Raw genomic sequence first — 24229 nt, 5'->3', positions numbered from 1 at the left:
CAGAAATAGATGTTAAAGTAAAGGCCTACACATCCACAGAGCTTCAATGAACGCTGTTAAGATTCGTAGCGACTTTAAGCTGGTTGGGAGAAGTGAGGCACCTTGACAAAGGGGTTTACATATCAAATAGCTGAGGGATTAGCTTGTGCGTGTGTGTGTGTACGTGTGTGTAGCTTGTGACTGGTCACGGAAATGGCTATGTTAAAGTCAACAGCATTAATTGATCAGACCAAACAGTTCTCATTGAAACCCTCTGCTGCCAGACCACCAAGATTATATGGCCTCCCAAAGATACACAAAGAAGATACACCCCTTCTTCTTTGGTTCTTTCGGTAAAGTCACGTAGAATGAGAATAAAATAATAAATTGATAAAATAAAATAACACAATAATATTCTCACGACGTTTCGGCCACAACACAAGCGGCCTTCATCAGGTGAAGGGACGAGACTGTCTGGAGGACAGCGCTGGAGTGAAAAAAGCCACGCTCAGATCGCAACCTTTAAGCTGTGTGAGACGAAACAAAGCACCTTGACAAAAGAATTAGCATAGAATTTAGCATTGAAATGGCTGAGTGATTAGCTTGTGACTGGTCACAGAAATGGCTATGTTAAAGTTAAAGCATACACATCCGCAGAGGCACCTCTTGACAAAGGAATTAGCATAGAATTTAGCATTGAAATAGCTAAGTTAAAGCATACACATCCGCAGAGGCACCCCTTGACAAAGGAATTAGCATAGAATTTAGCATTGAAATAGCTGAGTGATTAGCTTGTAACTGGTCACAGAAATAGCTATGTTAAAGTCAGAGCATACACATTCACAGAGGCACCTAGTACAAATCAAACAGGAGAATTTAGCATTGAAATAACTAGGCGAATTTAGCATTGAAATAACTGAGTGATTAGCTTGTGACTGGTCACAGAAATGGCTATGTTGAAGTCAAGGCCTACACATCTGAGCTATTCACAGTAACTGGGTATACACTACAATATATAATGAATAATATATAGTGAACCAATAAAAAAAACTAAAATATATATTACCTCAATGTTATCAATAAACTCTATATATTCTCCAATCAGCTAAGCTCCCAACAATAAGTCGTTATATATCACAATGCTATATGGCGAAAAAATGGGTGGATTCTTACCCTCAACTTTAGCAACACGGATAGCTACGGGCCCCGTTCAGACGGACGAGTTCATCTATGGTCGGAACAGAGGAGGGGGAGAGAGACAGCTGCGAGGCGCTGTTATACTCCATGTTGTAAACCATACCATTAACCGTGGTGTGAGAGGTATTAAGAGTCAATGTCAGCGAAAGAGCTGCGGTCTGAAGGTCATCGTAAAATACAATTAATTAAGAACGGAAATGGTTTAAAACATCTTTCCAATGGTTTCTAAGCCAGAATCCATCTTCTCGGTTGAAATTGTCTCTGTGCTTGCATATGTGAATGGCCTCATCAACGAATCTCTCATGGTAGCCGGTTGGTTTGCAAAGAACCTCCGTCTTGGAGCAGTCAATGTCATGTGAGCCCACTGAATTATAACAATGATCTGTCATGGCAGAGGAGTTCGTTCTACCGTGTTTCAAGTCTGCTTTATGTTCGCGGATGCGGTCCGAGATATGTTGTTTGGTTTCTCCAATGTAGCTACTACCACAGAGGCACTTTAGTTTGTAAACGCCCGGGTACTGTATGTCTGGAACAGCATCTTTTACAGATGGAACTAGATCACGGATTTTATGTACTGTGTTGAATCGGACCTGGATCTTGTGTTTATTCAGGATTTTGGAGATCTTTTTAGTGACCTCTGCAATGTAGGGTAAGGTGATGGTTTTGAGTGACTCCACAAGAGGATCCTTCTTCATGACTGGAGTGATGGCTTTGCGGATTGTGTAGTCGGAGTAACCATTAGCCCTGAGAGCCTGGTGTACGTGCTTGAGTTCACTGGTAATGTGTTCCTGGTCGGAAATGCATTGGGCTCTATGGTATAGAGTCTTGATGAGGGAGTTCTTCTGGGATGGATGGTGGTGGCAATCCGGTTTCAAGTAAGCATCTGTATGGGTAGCTTTCCTGTAGACAGAGTGGCTCATTGAACCATCATGTCTCCTTTTAAATAAGACATCCAAAAAGGGTGGTTTGCCATCTTTTTCGACCTCCATGGTAAATCTGATGGCTGGGTGTATGGAATTGATGTGGTCCCCCCTATCTCCGGTTGTAGCCAACGTATTCATGGAAAAATTTGAAACTGACGCCATCTAGACTGCCACTCTACGCCCGACCTTATGGAAGAGGTACGTGGATGGCACCTTTGTCATCTGGCCACATGGCCAGCCTGCTCTAGACCAATTCCGCGACCACATCAATTCCATACACCCAGCCATCAGATTTACCATGGAGGTCGAAAAAAATGGCAAACTACCCTTTTTGGATGTCTTAATTAAAAGGAGACATGATGGTTCAATGAGCCACTCTGTCTACAGGAAAGCTACCCATACAGATGCTTACTTGAAACCGGATTGCCACCACCATCCATCCCAGAAGAACTCCATCATCAAGACTCTATACCATAGAGCCCAATGCATTTCCGACCAGGAACACATTACCAGTGAACTCAAGCACGTACACCAGGCTCTCAGGGCTAATGGTTACTCCGACTACACAATCCGCAAAGCCATCACTCCAGTCATGAAGAAGGATCCTCTTGTGGAGGCACTCAAAACCATCACCTTACCCTACATTGCAGGGGTCACTAAAAAGATCTCCAAAATCCTGAATAAACACAAGATCCAGGTCCGATTCAACACATTACATAAAATCCGTGATCTAGTTCCATCTGTAAAAGATGCTGTTCCAGACATACAGTACCCGGGCGTTTACAAACTAAAGTGCCTCTGTGGTAGTAGCTACATTGGAGAAACCAAACAACATATCTCGGACCGCATCCGCGAACATAAAGCAGACTTGAAACACGGTAGAACGAACTCCTCTGCCGTGACAGATCATTGTTATAATTCAGTGGGCTCACATGACATTGACTGCTCCAAGACGGAGGTTCTTTGCAAACCAACCGGCTACCATGAGAGATTCGTTGATGAGGCCATTCACATATACAAGCACAGAGACAATTTCAACCGAGAAGATGGATTCTGGCTTAGTAACCATTGGAAAGATGTTTTAAACCATTTCCATTCTTAATTAATTGTATTTTACGATGACCTACAGACCGCAGCTCTTTCGCTGACATTGACTTTTAATACCTCTCACACCACGGTTAATGGTATGGTTTACAACATGGAGTATAACAGCGCCTCGCAGCTGTCTCTCTCCCCCTCCTCTGTTCCGACCATGGATGAACTCGTCCGTCTGAACGGGGCCCGTAGCTATCCGTGTTGCTAAAGTTGAGGGTAAGAATCCACCCATTTTTTTCGCCATATAGCATTGTGATATATAACGACTTTTTGTTGGTAGCTTAGCTGATTGGAGAATATATAGAGTTTATTGATAACATTGAGGTAATTTATATTTTAGTTTTTTATTGGTTCACTATGTAGTATTCATTATATATTGTAGTGTATACCCAGTTACTGTGAATAGCTCAGATGTGTAGGCCTTGACTTCAACATAGCCATTTCTGTGACCAGTCACAAGCTAATCACTCAGTTATTTCAATGTTAAATTCGCCTAGTTATTTAAATGCTAAATTCTCCTGTTTGATTTGTACTAGGTGCCTCTGTGAATGTGTATGCTCTGACTTTAACATAGCTATTTCTGTGACCTCTTACAAGCTAATCACTCAGCTATTTCAATGCTAAATTCTATGCTAATTCCTTTGTCAAGGGGTGCCTCTGCGGATGTGTATGCTTTAACTTAGCTATTTCAATGCTAAATTCTATGCTAATTCCTTTGTCAAGGGGTGTCTCTGCGGATGTGTATGCTTTAACTTTAACATAGCCATTTCTGTGACCAGTCACAAGCTAATCACTCAGCCATTTCAATGCTAAATTCTATGCTAATTCTTTTGTCAAGGCGCTTTGTTTCTTCTCACACAGCTTAAAGGTCACGATCTGAGCGTGGCTTTTTTCACTCCAGCGCTGTCCTCCAGACAGTCTCGTCCCTTCACCTGATGAAGGCCGCTTGTGTTGTGGCCGAAACTTCGTGAGAATATTATTGTGTTATTTTATTTGATCAATTTATTATTTTATTCTCATTCTACGTGACTTTACCGAAAGAACCAAAGAAGATGAATCCTTGCAGTCACGAAAGCTTTAAATCGAAAGATACACCCCTTCGTCCCATCGTCTCTACTATCAACTCCCCCACCTATAAACTGGCACGTTTTCTTTCTGATATACTACGACCTTTCACTGGAAAAAACACCTCTGCGGTACTAAATTCCACTCACTTGGTATCGATTATCAAAGGCATTTCCCTGTCCCCAGACGACCTGCTTGTCAGTTTTGATGTGGTGTCCTTGTTCACCAAAGTTCCGGTACCTGACACCATTGCTATCATTGAAGACCTGGTTCATCAAGGACTGCACACTGATGTACCCCCCCTGGTGAGACATTGCTTAACCAACACATACTTCACCTGGAATGGAACTTTCTACAAACAAACTGAGGGCACCCCAATGGGCTCCCCCCTATCTCCGGTTGTAGCCAACGTATTCATGGAAAAATTCGAAACTGACGCCATCCAGACTGCCACTCTACGCCCGACCTTATGGAAGAACGGGGCTCGTAGCTGTCCGTGGTGCTGAAGTGGAAGGTAAGAATCCACCCGTTTTTTCACCATATAACATTGTGATATATCATTGAGGTAGTTTATATATTTTTTTTATTGGTTTACTATATGGTATTCATTATATAGTGTAGTGTATACCCAGTTAATGTTAATAGCTCAGCTTATTGAAGAATATATTCAGTACATTTATTATATTGATGTCATTTAGAATTAGGTTTTTCGCATCGGTTTACTGTATGACAGTTGATTTGTTGCAGCCCCCTTTTGCGTCCATGTACGAGGTGCCTCTCTGGATGTGTAGGCTTTGACTTTAACATCTATTTCTGTGACCAGTCACAAGATAATCACTTAGCTATTTCAATGCTAAATTACTAGTTGCCTCTTTGGTAGTGTAGGTTTTGACTTTAACATAGCCATTCCTGTGACCAGTCACAAGCTAATCCCTCAGCTATTTGCACAAGCTAACCCCTTTGTCAAGGTGCCTCACCTCTCCCAACCAACTTAAAGTCGCTATGAATCTCAACAGCGTTCATAGAAGCTCTGTGGATGTGTAGGCCTTTACTTTAACATCTATTTCTGTGACCAGTCACAAGCTAATCCCTTAGCTATTTCAATGCTATATTACTAGTTGCCTCTGTGGATGTGTAGGTTTTGACTTTAACATAGCCATTCCTGTGACCAGTCACAAGCTAATCCCTCAGCTATTTGATATGTAAACACCTTTGTCAAGGTGCCTCAATTCTCCCAACCAGCTTAAAAGTCGCTACGAATCTTAACATCGTTCATTGAAGCTCTGTCGTCCCGACAGTTCTGTACCTTTCACCTGAAGACGGCCGCTTGCGTTATGGCCGAAACGTCGTGAGAATTTCATTGTGTTATTTTATTATTTTATTCTCATTCTACGTGACTTTACCGAAAGAACCAAAGAAGATGAATCCTTGCAGTCACGAAAGCTTTAAATCAAAATTTAAATCATCGTCGTCGTCGTTGTCATTGTCGTCATTTACATTGACAAACTAATTTCTGTGACGCTTGCCATTGTTGTTTTGATTTAAATCTTTCCTGACTGCAGGGATTCAAATTCTTGCTTCTCTCGGTAAAGTCACCACCACGTAGAAGGGAAACAATAAAATAATAAAAATATAAAACAATAAAATTATCACGACGTTTCGACTGCAACACAAGCAATCATCGTCAGGTGTGAAAAACACAGCGAGAACATTCGAAATTTTCTTGCTGTGGTTTTTCTTGCTGTGGTTTCCACACTTGATGATTGCTTGTGCTGCAGTCGAAACGTCGTGAGAATTTCATCATTTTATTTTTTAATTATTTTATTGTTTCCCTTTCTACGTGGTGACTTTACCGAAAGAACCAAGAATATTGTTTCTAGATTTGAAGCTTTTGTGACTGCAAAGATCCATGCTCTTTGGTTCTATTCGGTAAAGTCACGTAGGTAAAATTAAAAGAACAAAAATCACGAGGATTCGGCCACAACACAAGTGGCCTTCATCAGGTGAAGGGACCGTGCTGTCATGAGGACAGCGTTGGAGTGCGGTCCCTTCACCTGATGAAGGCCACTTGTGTTGTGGCCAAAACGTCGTGATTTTTGTTGTTTTATTTTTTACCTACGTGGTGACTTTACCGAATAGAACCAAGAATAATGTTGTTGTTGTTTACTTCCTCGCCCCTCCCCCCGGCACCTCCGACGGCCCCGCGTCTGTCCACGTGCTGCGTCCCCCCGGCGGCGGCGGCGGCGCAGGCAACAGCTCGCAGCTGCTGGCCAAGTCGTCGTTGGCGGAGGGGCTTCACTGGGTGGCGCTGCTCGTCGGGGACTCGGGCACGCCGCCACTGAGCGCCGTGCGGCAGCTGCAGGTGGCGCTCTGCGCCGCGTGCGACCGCCGCGGCCGCTGCCTCCACGCCAGCGCCGCCAGCGGAGCCGCCAGCGCCGTCTCGGCCATCGTCGTGTTGGTGATCTTACTGGGTCAGCTCCTCACTCACTCCTACTACTCACTCACTCCTTCTCCTCCTCCTCCTCCCTCACTCACTCCTCACTCACTCACTCACTCCTCCTTCTCCTTCACTCACTCACTCCTCACTCACTCACTCCTCCTTCTCCTCCTCCTCCTCCTCCCTCACTCACTCCTCACTCACTCACTCCTCCTTCTCCTTCACTCACTCACTCCTCACTCACTCACTCCTCCTTCTCCTCCCTCCCCCTCCTCCCTCTCCTCATCCGCCCTCCTCCCGCACCTCATCCTGACCCACCACCCCCGCTCCGACCCCGTGACCCCGGCACCTCATCTTGACCCACGACCCCGCTCCGACCCCGTGACCCCGCCCTGCCCCCACACCTCATCCTGACCCACGACCCCCGCTCCGACCTCGTGACCCCGTGACCCCCGCACAGGCGTTCTAGGCTCCCTTCTCTTGGCGTTGGCGTTGAAACGGCGTCGCCATGGAGACAAAGTGGGCAGGTGGAGCCTCGCGGAGCCGCTCGTAAATGCGGCCACCGACTACACGGAGCAGGGTGGGGGGGAGGAGGATCGGGTGAGGTGGTGACATCACCCACAGTGACATCACCCACTGTGACACCACCCACAGTGACACTACCCACAGTGACACCACCCACAGTGACACCACCCACAGTGATACCACCCACGGTGACACCACCCACGGTGACACCACCCACAGTGACATCACCCACAGTGACACCACCCACAGTGACACCACCCACAGTGACACCACCCACAGTGACATCACCCACAGTGATACCACCCACGGTGACACCACCCACGGTGACACCACCCACGGTGACACCACCCACAGTGACATCACCCACAGTGACACCACCCACAGTGACATCACCCACAGTGACACCACCCACAGTGACACCACCCACAGTGACATCACCCACAGTGACACCACCCACAGTGACACCAACAACAACAACCGCCATTCACCACTAAGTGGCGGTGACATCACCACGACGCTTGTGCCAGGCTATGTGCACCCTGAGGCCGCGTGAAGTGTCGAACGCCAGTGGGCAGGATGTCACGGGGCAGACCCAGGTGCCACGGGTCGACTGACTGTGCCAACTTGCTATGCTTTAGCCACCCAGCGCTCCGCTCATTGTTGTGAGTGTCGCTCCTCCGCCCTCCGTTGTTGTTGGAGGGCGAATGCCTCCAACTGCCCAGTAGCAGCGTCCTTCACAAGCCTCCACAGAGGCCAATCTTGACACCGCTGGTACCAGTCATCGGCAAGTCCACTCATCTCCACGTCCTCCTGTACCACATCACTCCATCCCTTCTCTAGCCCGTGCCGCACCCGTTTAACCCCCTCGATCCGGCCGAACAAAAGCTGTTTCGGCATGCGGTGGCTGGGCATGCGGGCTACATGACCCAGCCATCGCATTTCAAGGATTTTTGAGCTCCTCACACAAACCAGCCTGGTTAAACCCAGGATGGATCGTAGGCAGGCTAGCCTAAATGTTTCTAACCGGCGAAGATGTTCCATTAGGGGGGTCCACGTTTCGCAAGCGTAGAGAAGGAAGGGAATGACCGTGGCCGAGAAGACCTGAGGCTTAGTGCGGAGCGACAGACCAGGTAGCTTCCACACAGCGTTACGCAACCGATGAAAAGATATTGCCGCACAACTGTGACACAGTGACACCACCCACAGTGACACGGACGATGCGGTGTAATGAGATGGCGTGCGCTGAGATTGTGATGAGGCTGTGGTGAGGCTGTGGTGAGGCTGCAGTGAGACTGTGGTGAGGCTGTGGTGAGACTGTGGTGAGACTGCGGTGAGGCTGTGGTGAGGCCGTGGTGAGACTGTGGTGAGGCTGTGGTGAGACTGTGGTGAGGCTGCGGTGTCTGCACTGCAGGACTACGATGCGACGTTGCTGCGCTTTGAACCACCGCCGTCACCGCCGTCACCGCTGTCACCGCCGTGCGGCGATTGTCCCGGATCACTCCGCCTGGAAGAGACCGTGCTGTCCAGAGACATGGCAGCCTTCATCGGCAAGGTCGGTGCCACCGCCACCATCACAACAACACTCACTTGAACAACATCACCACCATCACACACCGCTCACTTGAACATCATCACACACCACTCACTTGAACATCATCACCACCATCACCATCACACAACACTCACTTGAACCACCACCACCACCATCACACAACAACAACAACCGCCATTCGCCACTAAGTGGCGGTGACATCACCACGACGCTTGTGCCAGAACATGAGCACCTTGAGGCCACGTGGAGTGTCGAACGCCCGCTGGCAGGAGGTCACGGGGCAGACCCAGGTGCCACGGGTCGACTGACTGAGATGACTGGCTGATGCACCACCTGTGCCTCCTACTGTGCCAACCTGCTGTGCTTTAGCCACCCGGCGCTCCGCTCGTTGTTGTGAGCGTCGCTCCTCTGCCCTCCGTTGTTGTTGGAGGGCGACTACCTCCAACTGCCCAGTAGCGTCCTTCACGAGCCTCCTCCACAGAGGCCGATCTTGACACCGCTGGTACCAGTCATCGGCAAGTCCACTCAGCTTCACGTCCTTCTGTACCACATCACTCCATCTCTTCTCTAGCCTGTGCCGCGCCCGTTTAGCCCCCTCGATCCGGCCGAACAAAAGCTGTTTCGGCATGCGGTGGCTGGGCATGCGGGCTACATGACCCAGCCATCGCAGCCTTGCCCGCCGGAGGAGCTCACCGATGGGACCTTGCCCAGATCTTTCAAGGATTTGTGAGCTCCTCACACAATCCAGTCTGGTTAAACCCAGGATGGATCGTAGGCAGGCCAGCCTAAATGTTTCTAACCGGCGAAGATGTCCCATTAGGGGGGTCCACGTTTCGCAAGCGTAGAGAAGGGAGGGAATGACCGTGGCCGAGAAGACCTGAAGCTTAGTGCGGAGCGACAGACCAGGTAGCGTCCACACAGCGTTACGCAACCGATGAATAGATAGCTGCTCGACTGATTCGGAGTGAGACCTCTGCTGTTAAACTGGAGCCGGTCATAAGCACACTTCCCAGGTATGGGAAACTCTCCACTCTCTCCACAACTGCCCCGTCACCGATTGGGAGTTGTGGGGGTGGAGTGTCTGATGGTACAAAATACCCAGGCAGGTGCTTAGTTTTGGTGGGGCTGATGGTAAGGCCCCATCTCTTAGTGGCACGCTCTAGTCTCAGCAGCAGCGTCTCCAACTCCTCCTCTGAATGAGCAGCTATTACCAAATCATCAGCATACATAACGTGGTTGAGCAATAGGGAGCCATCCCTTGACCGCACCCGGGCATCGATCAGCCTCCCATTATATCTGTACCATATGGAGATTCCCCCAGTACAGCTATTGAAGGCTTCACGAACTACGTGGTCGAAATAGATGTTAAATAATGTGGGAGCCAGAGGACATCCCTGTCGCACCCCAAGGTGTACAGGGAAAGGCTCGGACTCCCGGCCACGTAGTTTTACCCGGGCCCGCTCACCATCATGAACGTCCTTAATGATTGTGAGCAGAGGGTCAGGTACTCCAAAAGCACGAAGAACAACCCAGAGCCCAGGCCTATTGATGGTATCATAGGCCTTGACCAGGTCAATAAAGCAGAGATGTAGGTCTTGCTGGAATTCCCTACACCTCTGCTGTAGCAGACGGACAGAGAATATGGCATCTGTGCAGGACCGCCCTTTCCTGAAACCGCATTGGGGCTCCGCAAGCCTCTCCTCAGCGTACCTGGCAAGGCGATGTTGAATAATCCTTGCCAGGACCTTTCCCAGCACACTGAGGAGTGAGATGCCCCTGTAGTTGTTACAGTCTGTGCGGTCCCCCTTCTTAAAGAGGGGGACCACCAGGGCATCCTTCCAATCCTGCGGAACCCATCCAGTGGTCCAGACTGTTGTTTTGATGTCATATAGGGCAGTCTGTGCACAAACTCCACCTTCCCTCAGCATTTCGCTTGAGAGATCATCTTTGCCCGTTGCCTTTCCTGGTCTCAGACTCCGGATCGCCCTCAGTACTTCCTGAACAGATGGCACTTCAGCCAGCCACTCACAGGGGGTGACTTCCAATATTTGAGGCACCGCAGCCTCAGCAGGGTCATCCTCACTTTGTGCCACGATGTTTTCCTGGCTGAGGGATTTTCCCTCCCCCAGGACCTCACAGAAATGCTCAGCAAATCTGCAAACCTGTTCCTGGGGGTCAGAGATTGGATCACCGTTTTTTCCCGTAATGATGGTAAGAGGTGTGGCACTGCAGGTTACTTTTTTGATGGAGTTAAATAGAGATTTGTGATCGCGGGCCACTGAGGCAGACTCCATCTCCTCAGCAACCCGCGACCACCACTCATCCTTGCAGCGCCTCACGGCTCTCCGAACCTCCAAGTGAAGGTTGCGTAAGCCTCATTCTCTGACGTGGGATTCTGTAGCCGATGACAGTGGGCCTGTCGTTTTTTCTCAACCATCCTGAACACCTCCTCTGTCAGCCAGGGTCTCTGGGGAGGTCCTGACCACGTACCCAAAGCAGACATTGCAGCCACATGAGTCACAGTTCTAAACCTCGCCTATTTACCCTCGACATCAGGAGGAGTGCGGGACGATGCCAACCCCAGCCGCAGGCAATGATGAAATTCTCACTTGCAACTTTCATCAGATAACCGAGACCAGGCCACTTTTGGTTGGAATGGGGTCCTGGATGTACACCCACCACCGGAGCGGAAGAATGGGCGGCGCATCTTACAGATGACAAGTCGATGGTCAGAGGGCAGATCAGCTCCACGGTAGTTCCTGGTGTCAAGGACATGGGCTCGCATCCGCTGGTCCGGCACTATGTAGTCCAGCAGATGTTCTTGCTTGGACCCGGCATGCATCCATGATGTTGTGTGGATGCGCCGATGCTGGAACAGCGTGTTGGTAATTACAAGTCCATGGGCTGCACAAAAATCTAGCAGCCTCCTACCGTTGTTATTAAGCTGACCCGGCCCATGCCCTCCAATCACTCCAGGCCAGGTGACACCATCATGACCAACTCGGGCATTGAAGTCACCCAACAAGATGACTCTATCCCGAGGGGCCACTTTGGCCAGCACCTGTGACAGGAGGCCATAGAAGGCATCTGACTCATCGGCTTTGCCTGCATCCCTCCACGGATGTTCGTCTTCGGTGGGGGCATAAGTAACCACGACCACCAATCCTCGCCTCCGATTGATGGGAAGGCGAGCCCAAAGTAGCCTGGGGTTTACAGCTTCCCACACCTCACCGCCACGCTCCCACGCCCCCTTCATTTTTTTGTTCAAAATAAGAGCCACACCCTGTTTGGCAGTCTCCTGCCCCGAGTAGAGAACTGTCCACCCCTCATGGTGGCAGGAGCCAGAACCGGTACACCGGACCTCCTAAATGCCACAGAGATCCAGGCGGTACCGGTCCAGCTCCCGACAGAGGAGTGGTAGCCTCTCCTCCGCAGTGAGCATTCAAATATTCCACGTGGCCATCCGTAGTGGCTTTTCGTTGTTTCTGGAGGAGCCCCGAGGTTTGAGATTCAATCTCCTGGCTCCGCCAATTGGGGTTTGGCCAGGAAACGTCATAGACGCCTGTCCCCCCGGGGCCTCCGGCACAAGCTTATTTGTTACATATGTAGTGTTGTAAGGATGAGCAGACTTCTTTAGGAGCACACTCTGTTTATTGTATTATTTCCTTATACAATGCTTAACACATACAGAGGGATATTCGGTCCCCTCACCCGATACCCTAGGGAGGTACAGCCTCCGGACTTGGCGGGACTCACACTTCTACCGCTAACCTCCTTGATACCTAAGGAGGTACAGCCTCCGGACTTGGCGGGACTCACACGTCTACCGCTAACCTCCTTGATACCTAAGGAGGTACAACCTCCGGACTTGGCGGGACTCACACGTCTACCGCTATCCTAGTCCTCCGGCTAGGACCTAGGGGAGGCTATCTGACCCACCGCTGGCCCGGTGGGTCCTGACCACTGGGTATGCCGAGCCTTAGCCCTTAGAAGGGCTGGGAGGCTGGTCCAGGGTCCTAGCTAGGCTTCAGCCCAGTCTTCGTGCAGGGAAAGAACTCCCCGAGGTCCGTTGGGTCACCCGTCTTATACTCCTTCGTGGCCAGGTAGAACCAATCATACATTCCCACATGGAACCGTCTGATTGGTTCGTACTAAACCCTGGCTACGATCCGTTTCACCTTGACTGACCCCAACCGTTGTACCCAGGGGTAATGCTGCACTGCCCTGGTGGCAATGCAGGTTACGCAACAGCGCGTAGTTAACACCTCTACATCACCCCCTCCTTCGGAAGCTCCAGCCGTCCTGGCTGCAACAATGGGAAACTCCGAAATTACCAATGGTAGAAGAATTGTGAGTGTGCCTCACGAACAACAAGAACAAGAACAATAAAACCCCTATAAATACCCCCCTTAACAACATAACGTATGTACAAGGCACTAGACATGCCAAAGAACATGATAACAACCGGCGAGATTTCGCGCGCGTGTGTTTCGCGGGACCATCGTAGGGGATGGCAGGCTTTGTCGGCGGCACAAGGGAAGGAGGAGGATGAGCAAGAGCATCCGGTGGGCCTTTAGGCATCTCCACACGGACACCTGCTGCTCCACGGTCCATTGAGGTTGAACGTGGCCTGCCTGGAGCCGTCACTCCCGCGTCATATGCAGGAGGAATGACACGCCTGCGCTGTGGATTAGGCACCAATGGGGCAACATCTGCCTCGTCGAACGCGTCGCACACTCGGCCCCCGTGTCGTGTGTGTTGTGGAGGGACGCGTGGCGTGACGAAGGGTTTCAACCGAGAGGGGTGAACGCACCAGCGACGCCGTCCCCAGCGAATTTTAACACATTGGGGACGCAGGACTTCCACTACCTCAACCGGGCCTCGCCATGGTCTGAGGAGTTTGGCCGACGTGGACACCGGCACCTGGGGGCAGTGGAGCCATGCCCTGTCTCCCGGTGCCCACGGATGCGTGTACGTCCGAGGGTCACGCAGTCGCAAATTCGCCCATTGGCGGGAAGCAGAATTTTCAATGGCGGCCTCCCGTGCCTCGGCCAACTTACGGAGGCTGAATCGCAAGTGGTCAACGAGCTTTGACTTTTGCGGTGGCTGTTCGATTTCCAGCCGAACGTCGGCGGGAGGAAAGGCATCCCTGCCATACATTAGAAAGAACGGGGAAAATCCCGTCGCCGCGTGAGGTGCCATACGGTATGCGGCGAGGACCCCCGGAACCTGCAAGTCCCAATCGAGGTGGGATTCATCGACCTGATGGCATAACATAGCGGTGAGAGTTCTATGAAGGCGCTCCACCATGCCGTCGGTCTGGGGATGGTAGGGCGAAGTGCGCACTTTCTTAGTGTCCAACAGGCGGCACACATCATTCAGCAAGGCTCCCGAAAAATTTCTTCCCTGATCGGTCAGCAACCGTTCTGATGCGCCCTTGTCCAGGACGTAGCCCTGAACAAAGGCGTCCACAACGGCCGCCGCCGACTGGTTGGGGAGGGCCCAGGCCATAGGCCACCGCATAAAATACTCTACCCCAACCAGAAGGTACTTATTACCCCGTGGCGTAGTAGGAAAAGGGCCCAAAATATCGAGAGCCACCAACTCATTTATACGAGAGACCGAAATGGGTTGCAGGGGTGGACATGCCGGTTTAGCCGGCGGTTTACGTTGCGCGCAATGGGTGCATCCCAGCAAAATGTCAGTGATGTCGCGCAGCATGCTCGGCCAGAAAAGTTGCAACCGCAACAACCCAATGGTCTTATGAACACCCAGATGCAATAAACGCTCATGCGCCGCCCATACGGCTTTGCATCGCAAGGCGGACGGCACGACGATTTTATGTTGACACGAGTCAGCATCCCAATGCATCAACAAGCCGTGCTTCATGACGAATGAATTAAATTTGCCCTGTCTTGGAGCCGCATTATTCGCGTGGCGACGCAACCTCAGTAACGACATGTCATCACTCTGGTGCCGACTCCATTCGGCCAAAGTTAGCCCCAGCAAATCGTCACTGGCCATTGGATCTGCATGATCCGATATCGGCGCTGAGGCGGCGGGAAGCGTGGCTGACACCGTTGTGAGAGGCGTGACCTGCGCAGGCAGTGGCGGCTTACAACGGCCCGAGCCCAAAAAACATGCACATTTTTGAGCCAGCGGGAGGCGAGACAACGCATCGGCATTTGTGTGTTGTGCACCCCTACGGTAAGTGACATTGAAATCGTACTCCTGAAGGACATCGAGCCACCGAGAAAGCAGCCCGGACGGTTGGTCAACCCGCAGAGCGTACTGTAAAGCCGAATGATCAAATCGCACGGTAAAATGCTGACCATACAGGTACGGCCTGTATTGTTGAATCAAAAAAACAATGGCCAGCAGCTCACGTCTGGTCACACAGTATCTTTGTTCAGCAAGAGACAAGACTCTGCTACCATAGGCAACAACCCTTTCAATGCCATCAACTTTTTGGGACAGAACACCCCCAATCCCCGTATTGCTAGTGTCGGTGTCCAACACGAATGGCACGGAAAAATCGGGGTACGCAAGGGACGGTGCCGCCACGAGCGCGTTCCGCAAGGAGTCGAACGCGGCCTGTTCTGTGTCCCCCCAATGAAACGCCACCCCTTTTGACGTAAGGGCGTGGAGCGGCTTGGCAATCGTCGCGAAGCCAGCAACAAACCGGCGGTAGTACGACGCAAAACCAATAAAACTATGAACATTGCCCGCAGATGTAGGGGTCGGCCAATGTCGAACACATTTGTTTTTTTCAGGGTCGGTAGAGATGCCCAAGCGGCTAACTATGTGGCCCAGGTAGCGCACAGACTCACGCAGAAGATGACACTTCTGCGGCTTGGATTTCAAGTTAGCGGCCCGCATTTTCAAGAAGACAGCACGCAACCGTTCGATGTGTTCGCCGAACGTGCGGCTAAAGACGATGACGTCAAGATAAATGAGACATGAGTCCCACTGGAGCCCAGCGAGGACCAGCTCCATGAGCCTCTGGAACGTCCTGGGGCCGAGACGAGACCCATGGGCAATCTATTAAACTCGAAAAGCCCCTGTGGTGTCCGAAAAGCAGTCTTAGGTTTTGACGCTTCGTCGAGGGGGAGTTGCCAAAACCCCGACAGAAGGTCCAAGGTGGAGAAATAGTGCGCCCCTGCCAAGGCATCCAATGACTCGTCCATACGAGGGAGAGGGTAGGCGTCCGCTACCGAGATTTTATTTAGGCGCCGAAAATCAACGCAAAAACGGAGACTGCCATCATGCTTTTTGACCAGCACTATTGGAGCACCCCAGGGACTAGTGGAGGGAGAAATTATATCGGCCTCCAGCATGTCATCCACAGCCGATTTAACATGCTGTTTCTCCGCCGGGCTAAGCCGAAACGGGTTTTGTCGAATCGGGGCAGCATCACCAGTATCAATGTGGTGACGCAGCAGCTTGGTACAGCCAATATCAAATTTAGATTTATTAAAGACATCGGGCATTCTCGCAGAAGAGCGCGCAATTTAATTCGCTGCGAATGAGACAGATTACCCGTGTCTGTGCAAAGCGCGTCCAACCATCTCTCATCCGATTCGGAAGGAGGTGGGATCTGCGGCGTGTCATGCACGTGTCCCACGACTCCGGTCCCCAATGGCACCGGGGTCCTTGCGGAATGACGGTTGTGGACAATCCGACATTCAAAACCTGCAAGAACGGCTCCCTGTCGGCTGCTACGAGGGTCTGTGCAGCCACCAAATCTAACCCCTTAGCAGCTGCGTTTGAAGGCCCCAGCAAAATGCCATGTGCCGAGGCCTCCGGGGCTAGCGGTTTTTTAAGTTGCAAGGGCACGAGCATTTGTGTCCCTGGCGGAATGCGGACTGTGCTCGCAACAAACGCCTGCACCGAGGCACTAGCCATGCGCGGATGTGAGGGTGTGGACAAGAACGCCATCCGCCGACCCGACGGGAGTTCGATGCAGCCTTGATCTACAAGAATCTTAATAGGCATTTTCGCGAGAAAATCAGTGCCTAACAAACACGGCAAGGGAAGAAGAGACCAAAATAGGCCCTGCCAATTTAATGTCTCCAATCGAAATTTGCGCCCGAATTTGCCCGATAATGCCCAGCGAACTGCCATTAGCGGCGAAACACGGGATAGAAACCCGTTTCAAGGGGCGGCATCGTACGGGCAGTATATTGTAAATCAAATCCGAAATGATCATAGCTGACGCGCCAGTATCGACTAACACGTGAAATTCCACACCCTCGATTGATCCGACAACCACGGACCAACCTGCCGTCGCCGCGACTACCCTATGGGCCAACTCAGACCACTGCCCAGGTCCGAGTGGCCGCGAACAAACACCAGAATACCCCCCATCACACGCCGAATCGCGAGCCCTTTTTATTGTGCGTTGCGGTGTGTATGGTGTGAATGAGGGCCGAGCGTGAGAGGCGTCGCGACTTGCCTGGTTTTGCCGCGATGCCGTGGACGTCCTGTAGTTCTGGCCCCGGGATGCGGAGTGGCGTTGTCGAGGCGCACGGCAGTCAGAAAAGATGTGGCCTCGTCGGCCACAGTTGAAGCACGTCACGTCGCCGCGTGGAGAAGGCCGTCCCCGCTGCTGGTCGTTGCGACGACCAGCGTGGTCGGACGATCGCACAGCCCGTTGACCTGGTCGCCATGAAGGCCCGGTCGGGGGAGAACTCGGCGTCCCTGCTGGTAGGCTCCGACGTCGAAGCCAAGGCGGCGATGGTCAATTCCGTGTGGAGCAGCAGATGTGCGTGGATGCACCGAGCGGCTCGTAGCGAGCACATACTGTCGTCATCCACCGCTTGGATGACGATGCGCAGCTCGCGCGCCAGCTCCAGCATCTTCTGGAGAATGATGGCGTCGATGGCCTCGTCGTCCATGCGAGGGTAACCCGCTCTTGCCATCGCCAGTAGAGCGGTCCGGAATGCCAACGGAGACTCTTTAGGGCGGCGTCGCCTGTCGTAAAATCGGCTGTGGACGTCGGATGGAGGCCCGTAGACGTCGGACATCCGTCGGAGGGCCGATTGAAGAGTCGCCCTTTTGTGCCTGGGGATGGTGAGGAGCGAGGCGAGAGCGTCGTCGTCCAGAGTGGCCGGTAGCGCTCGGAGCGCCTGTGCGTCCGACCAGCCCACCATCTCTTGGTGGCTCAGGAAGCGACGCTGGAACACCGCCCAGTCGCCCCCTTCAGATGTGAATTCCCGGAAGATGGGCAGGCGTTGTTGGAGGGCGGACGTCATCTCCCCCTCAGCTTGCACCGTCTCGAGCCGGAGATCGGCGATTTCCCGGCCGATAGAGTCTACTGTACCATGTCGGTACAGTGATGACGCGGCGTCCGCTGAGGAACTTGAATTCGCAGCGTCGCGTGCTGATGACGTTGCGGGTTTTCATTGGCCCCCCGCGTTCCCAGGATGCCCCTGGCTTCCGCTTCCGGCGGGATCACGTGGTTCTCCGGCGGGAAAATCAAAATGTCCGCCCCGGCCGATAGCTGGAACGTCTGCCGGCGGTTGACTCGGCCTGCCCGCGACCTCCAAGTTGATCTCCTCGAGAATGGAGGCCGCGGCATGTAGGAGTTGAGCGAGACGGCCGTGTGCTGCCCTGAGTCCGTCCCCCATGGCAGGGGGAGCGACCGGCTGCTCAACCGGTGGCTGGGCGGCCGTCAACGCGGCAGCATTTTCAGTGGAGCTGGCGGTGCTTGCAGGTGAGACAGCGTTATCTTCGTTCTGGCTCCGCGCGTGGGCTGAACTTCTGGTTTCCATTTCCAACCACTCCTGACACCAGTTGTAGTGTTGTAAGGACGAGCAGACTTCTTAAGGAGGCACACTCTGTTTATTGTATTATTTCCTTATACAATGCTTAACACACACAGAGGGATATTCGGTCCCCTCACCCGATACCCTAGGGAGGTACAGCCTCCGGACTTGGCGGGACTCACACGTCTACTGCTAACCTCCTTTATACCTAAGGAGGTACAGCCTCCGGACTTGGCGGGACTCACACGTCTACCGCTAACCTCCTTGATACCTAAGGAGGTACAACCTCCGGACTTGGCGGGACTCACACGTCTACCGCTATCCTAGTCCTCCGGCTAGGACCTAGGGGAGGCTATCTGACCCACCGCTGGCCCGGTGGGTCCTGACCACTGGGTATGCCGAGCCTTAGCTCTTAGAAGGGCTGGGAGGCTGGTCCAGGGTCCTAGCTAGGCTTCAGCCTAGTCTTCTGTCTTCGTGCAGGGAGAGAACTCCCTGAGGTCCGTTGGGTCACCCGTCTTATACTCCTTCGTGGCCAGGTAGAACCAATCATACATTCCCACGTAGAACCGTCTGATTGGTTCGTACTAAACCCTGGCTACGATCCGTTTCACCTCGACTGACCCCAACCGTTGTACCCAGGGGTAATGCTGCACTGCCCTGGTGGAAATGCAGGTTACGCAACAGCGCGTAGTTAACACCTCTACACATATTTAAGTTTAAGTCGTAGTTTCGCGGTAATTTTTTGAAGGTGGAGGGGTTACCAGCCCCTCTACCCATCCAGAGCCCCCGTTTAGCCCCTGTGGTGGTCACAGACGCCATGAGGGGATGAACCAATCGGAATTAGCCCTCCCCCCACAGCACTGTCCACGACAGAGTTGCCCGTCCGGCACCGCGAGGAGGTAGGGGGTTGAACACCATCACCATCATCACACCACTCACTTGGAACATCACCATCACAACACTCACTTGAACATCATCACCATCACACACCACTCACTTGAACACCATCACCACCATTACACACCACTCACTTGAACACCATCACCACCGTCACACACCACTCACTTGAACATCATCACCACCATCACCACCATCACACACCACTCACTTGAACACCATCACCACCATCACACACCATTCACTTGAACCACCATCACACACCACTCACTTGAACCATCACCATCACCACCATCACAACACTCACTTGAACACCATCACACACCACTCACTTGAACATCACCACCATCACCACCATCACACACCACTCACTTGAACACCATCACCATCACACACCACTCACTTGAACATCACCACCATCACCACCATCACACACCACTCACTTGAACACCATCACCATCACACACCACTCACTTGAACATCACCACCATCACCACCATCACACACCACTTACTTGAACCACCACCGCTGCACCTGCAGAGTTTGCGTGCGGCCGATGCCGATGAGATGTCACCTCCGTACGACTCGCTGGCCGTCTTCGCGTACGAGGGCTCCGGCTCCGAGGCCGGCTCACTTAGCTCACTGAGCTCACTGAGCTCCTCACTGAGCTCCTCACTGAGCGGCTCCTCACCGTGGGACGCCGACCACAGCCACGGGGTCCTGGACACGTGGGGGCCGAACTTCTTCCACAATCTGTCGGACTTCCACAAGCTGGCGGACTTGTACGCTGGCGACTCAGACTGAGAACATCCACTACTACCACTATCACCACTACTACTACACTCACTACTACCACTGCAACTACCACTACTACCACTACAACTACACTCACCACTACTACTACCACTACCACCACTATCACCACTACTACCACTATCACCACTACTACCACTACCACTACTATTACACTCACCACTACTACTACCACCACTACTACCACTACAACTACACTCACCACTACTACTACCACCACTACTACCACTACTACCACTACACTCACCACTACTACTACCACTACCACCACTACTACCACTACTACTACCATCACTATCACCACTACCACCACTACCACCACACCTACCACTACCACCACACCCACCACTACCACCACACCCACCACTACCACCACACCCACCACTACAACCACTACTACCACTACCACCACTACTACCACTATTACCACCACACCCACCACTACCACCACTACTACCACTATCACAACTACTACCACTACTACTACCACTACTACCACTACCATCACTATTACCACTACTACCACCACTACCACCACTATCACCACTACCACCACTACCACCACACCCACCACTACCACCACTATCACCACACCCACCACTACCACCACACCCACCTCACGTCCTGCTGCTGATGTTGATGTTTCAGTTCTGTTTTTAATCCGCCCTTGAGGACAATAGCGTCGTTTGATTATCAAGGGCGTAGTTTAATTATTATAAATTAAGAACCTTAGCTTGATTGATCACTTGCGCTGGTGAGGAATGACACCACCGTGACACTCGTCACGGAACAACAACACATCGTACGGTCCACATGATGTACCGCACAAGCAGCAGAGCAATCCCGTACCGTAATGCCGTACCACCGTGCTCTCACCCTTGCGGGGTAGGCAGAGACTGCTAGTCACGGTGGCTAGGAGATGAACCCACGACCTCCTGGTACGCAGGAGGTTGTGGGTTCACTCCAGACCCTGACACGGCCTCCTGCTGCTGCTCCTGTATATTTGGAGTTTGCGCGTCTCCCCATGGCAGTGCGAGTTTTCTCATGTGCTCCGGTGTTTTCCCCCGCTCCGCATTTAGAAACAACGTCTCTACGGCATGTTTATTTTTCGTGAGCATTTAGCTGCTGCTGTAAGTGTTCCACGCGTTGAGTTATCACTTCTCTATTTTTGTTATATACATGTGTACCCGGTAAAATAAAAAAAATAAACGTTTCTCAGTATCGCGGTCACAGCGCGCGCCCCTTGTACCACGATGTTCGCGAACGTCACCTCGACTCTAAACGCCGCTTTTTTTTCGCGCCCGTTTAAGAAGGGGGGGGTCAGGTCGTCGCGTCGAGTTTAAAATGTTTCATCTTCTTTGCTTTCGGTAAAGTCACGTAGAATGAGAATAAAATAATAAATTGATAAAATAAAATAACACAATAATATTCTCACGACGTTTCGGCCACAACACAAGTGGCCTTCATCGGGTGAAGGGACGAGACTGTCTGGAGGGCGCTCATTCTCCGTGACTTTACCGAATGAACCAAAGAAGATGAATCCTTGCAGTCACGAAAGCTTTAAATCGAAATTTAAAATGTTTGTTCACGCACCGCCCCCCCCGGTCCTTCACTCGAGGCTGAAGGCGACCTAAGGGATCGATTTTCCGGAGCTCAGCCACGTGCAGCTCCGACCTCATCGAAACCGGTGATGTCAACAACTCCAAAAGTTGCGAAGGGCCGAGTTGACACTCGCGACGGGGTTTCACGAACTCGCGACCTTTCCCAATGTATTTCCTTACGTCGAACAAGCAAAAAAAGGGCACGGAATTACTCGCAGATTTTAAGCGCTTTAATTTCGAGCGTACACTTGACGTCGCCCTTACGAGACGGCACTCGATGAACCGATATTACAGCAACGAACAGAACAAAATTAACATTTACTTTACAATCGCAACGTATATAATACCACGAAAGTCCACACCCGCCAGTGATGTAATACTGCTCCTGTTCTGTCAAGCGTGTTTATTAAACAGTTTATGGCCAGTTCATTGCTACTGACGTGAACCATGTGTTGCCTATTCCGAATGACCCAGCTTGTTGTTTCACCACTTGACTGGCGTAGCCTTCAAACGTCGACCTACACAGAGTTCGCTCTTCATTGCAAGGCCCGCAGGCCACTAGCGGCCACTGATGGGCCTTTAGCGCGGCCCTCTGACGTGCGCCCCACCCCCGACAATACACAAATGTGAAAACACCCCCCCCATCATCATCATGATGCTGTCAACCCCAGCTGTGGTTTCAAATGTGTGGCCGCCCAACTCAAACTTATCGGCGAAAGTGTCCCCCCCTCCTCTCTGAAAATTGGTGAAAGACACTTTTATTATTCTTGGTTCTTTCGGTAAAGTCACCACCATGTAGAAGGGAAACAATAAAATAATAAAAATATAAAACAATAAAATTCTCACGACGTTTCGACTGCAACACAAAGCAATCATTGTCAGGTGTGAAACCCACAGCAAGAAAATTTGAAAAAAGTGGCGGTTTTTCCTTAACGTCAGCACCACGGAGAGCGATTTGGCGGTTGTTCAGATGGATGAGTCATCAGTCATGTTTCCGCACAACGGAGAGCGATTTGGCAGTTATTCAGACGAGTCCATCCAAACAAACTGCCAAATCGCTCTCCGTGGTGCTAACGTAAAAAAACGCCACTTTTTTCAAATTTTCTTGCTGTGGTTTTCACACCTGACGATGATTGCTTGTGTTGCGGTCAAAACGCCGTGATAATTTTATTGTTTTATATTTTTATTATTTTATTGTTTCCCTTCTACGTGGTGACTTTACCGAAAGAACCAAGAATATGAATCCCTGCAGTCACGAAAGCTTTAAATCAAAACAAAAACACTTACTTAAAACTGAACACCCAAAATATTTTAACCGCGGTGGCTAAAAGTCTCCACCCTGGCCACCATTTCACCAAGAACATTGAACGCAAAACATAGCGTTAAAACACAACGTTAAAACAACGTTAAAACAACGTTAAAACAACGTTAAAACAACGTCGCTCAAAAAAACACTTATTATTTATTAATCCTCAGGTTCAAAAGCGTAGACATCTGGATCCTCAAACCAGTCAAAGATGTTGCCCCACTCTATTGCAGGACGCTTGCTGGGAGGTAACGCAGAGATTATCCTCCCTCGTTTGACCTTTCTTGTCGACGCAGCTTTTCTTGAGATCTCGCTCGCCTGTCACAAATGAACACATCGAAGACGCCACAACAATACCGGCATCGTCAACAGTCACAAAGATGCGGGATGCAAACGCAGAGGCGCTCACAAAGAAGTACGGCGAGATGCTCCCTTGGGATTACACTGAGAGATGGTGAAAGGAACAACGTTTTCGTCGTCCATCCGCCCGCACCTTCGATTAGCACGGTTGGCTACGCACATACACAAGCACGCACGCACGTACACACACACGCACAGACAACACGAGGGACAGATAATGTACACAGGGTTCGTGGCTACGCACGGTGGTGCGAAAGTAGTTCAACACGTACACACGCACGCACGTACAACACGAGGGACAGATAATGCACACAGGGTTCGTGGCTACGCACGGTGGTGCCAAAGAAGTTCAACACGTACACACACACGCACGTACGTACGTATGTACAGACAACACGAGGGTCAGATAATGTACACAGGGTTCGTGGCTACGCACGGTGGTGCCAAAGAAGTTCAACACACGTACTGCACGGACAACACGAGGGTCAGATAATACACACGGGTGTTTCGTGACGTCGTTCAAACTGTCGAGAGAAGCCACCTTGGGCAGGAGAGGGACGATGGGGACGATGGTCAAGGAAAAAACGGACCGGAGTGGCATCCAACGGAAGATACTCGACCGAGGCGGCGCCAACCGAGGAGATGGAGCGATGAATTGTGCCCCGCGTGCACAGGCGCTAAGTCTGGATCATTATAGATCTGCAGGATCGCG

At 51.4% G+C, this 24229-nt stretch overlaps 1 protein-coding gene across 1 annotated transcript in view; it reads left to right on the top strand.

Moving 5' to 3' along the window:
- LOC142913989 (cadherin-2-like) overlaps positions 1 to 22283 on the top strand; it is a 55725-nt gene extending 33442 nt beyond the window's left edge. The window contains exons 11-14 of the mRNA XM_076061115.1: positions 6509 to 6730; positions 7157 to 7296; positions 8633 to 8773; positions 19978 to 22283. Of these exons, the coding sequence (XP_075917230.1) occupies positions 6509 to 6730; positions 7157 to 7296; positions 8633 to 8773; positions 19978 to 20241 (767 nt within the window). The 3' untranslated portion in view covers positions 20242 to 22283. The remainder of the gene's footprint in view (positions 1 to 6508; positions 6731 to 7156; positions 7297 to 8632; positions 8774 to 19977) is intronic.
- The last annotated feature ends 1946 nt before the right edge of the window (positions 22284 to 24229 follow it).

This window comes from Petromyzon marinus, unplaced genomic scaffold, assembly GCF_048934315.1.
Source record: "Petromyzon marinus isolate PM22_M1 ecotype Great Lakes invasive population unplaced genomic scaffold, UKy_Petmar_22M1.pri1.0 PM_G_Scaffold_27, whole genome shotgun sequence".
NCBI classification, from domain to species: Eukaryota; Metazoa; Chordata; class Hyperoartia; order Petromyzontiformes; family Petromyzontidae; genus Petromyzon; species Petromyzon marinus.
Note: the sequence above shows the minus strand (reverse complement) of the source record. Positions and strands in the feature narration are given on the sequence as shown.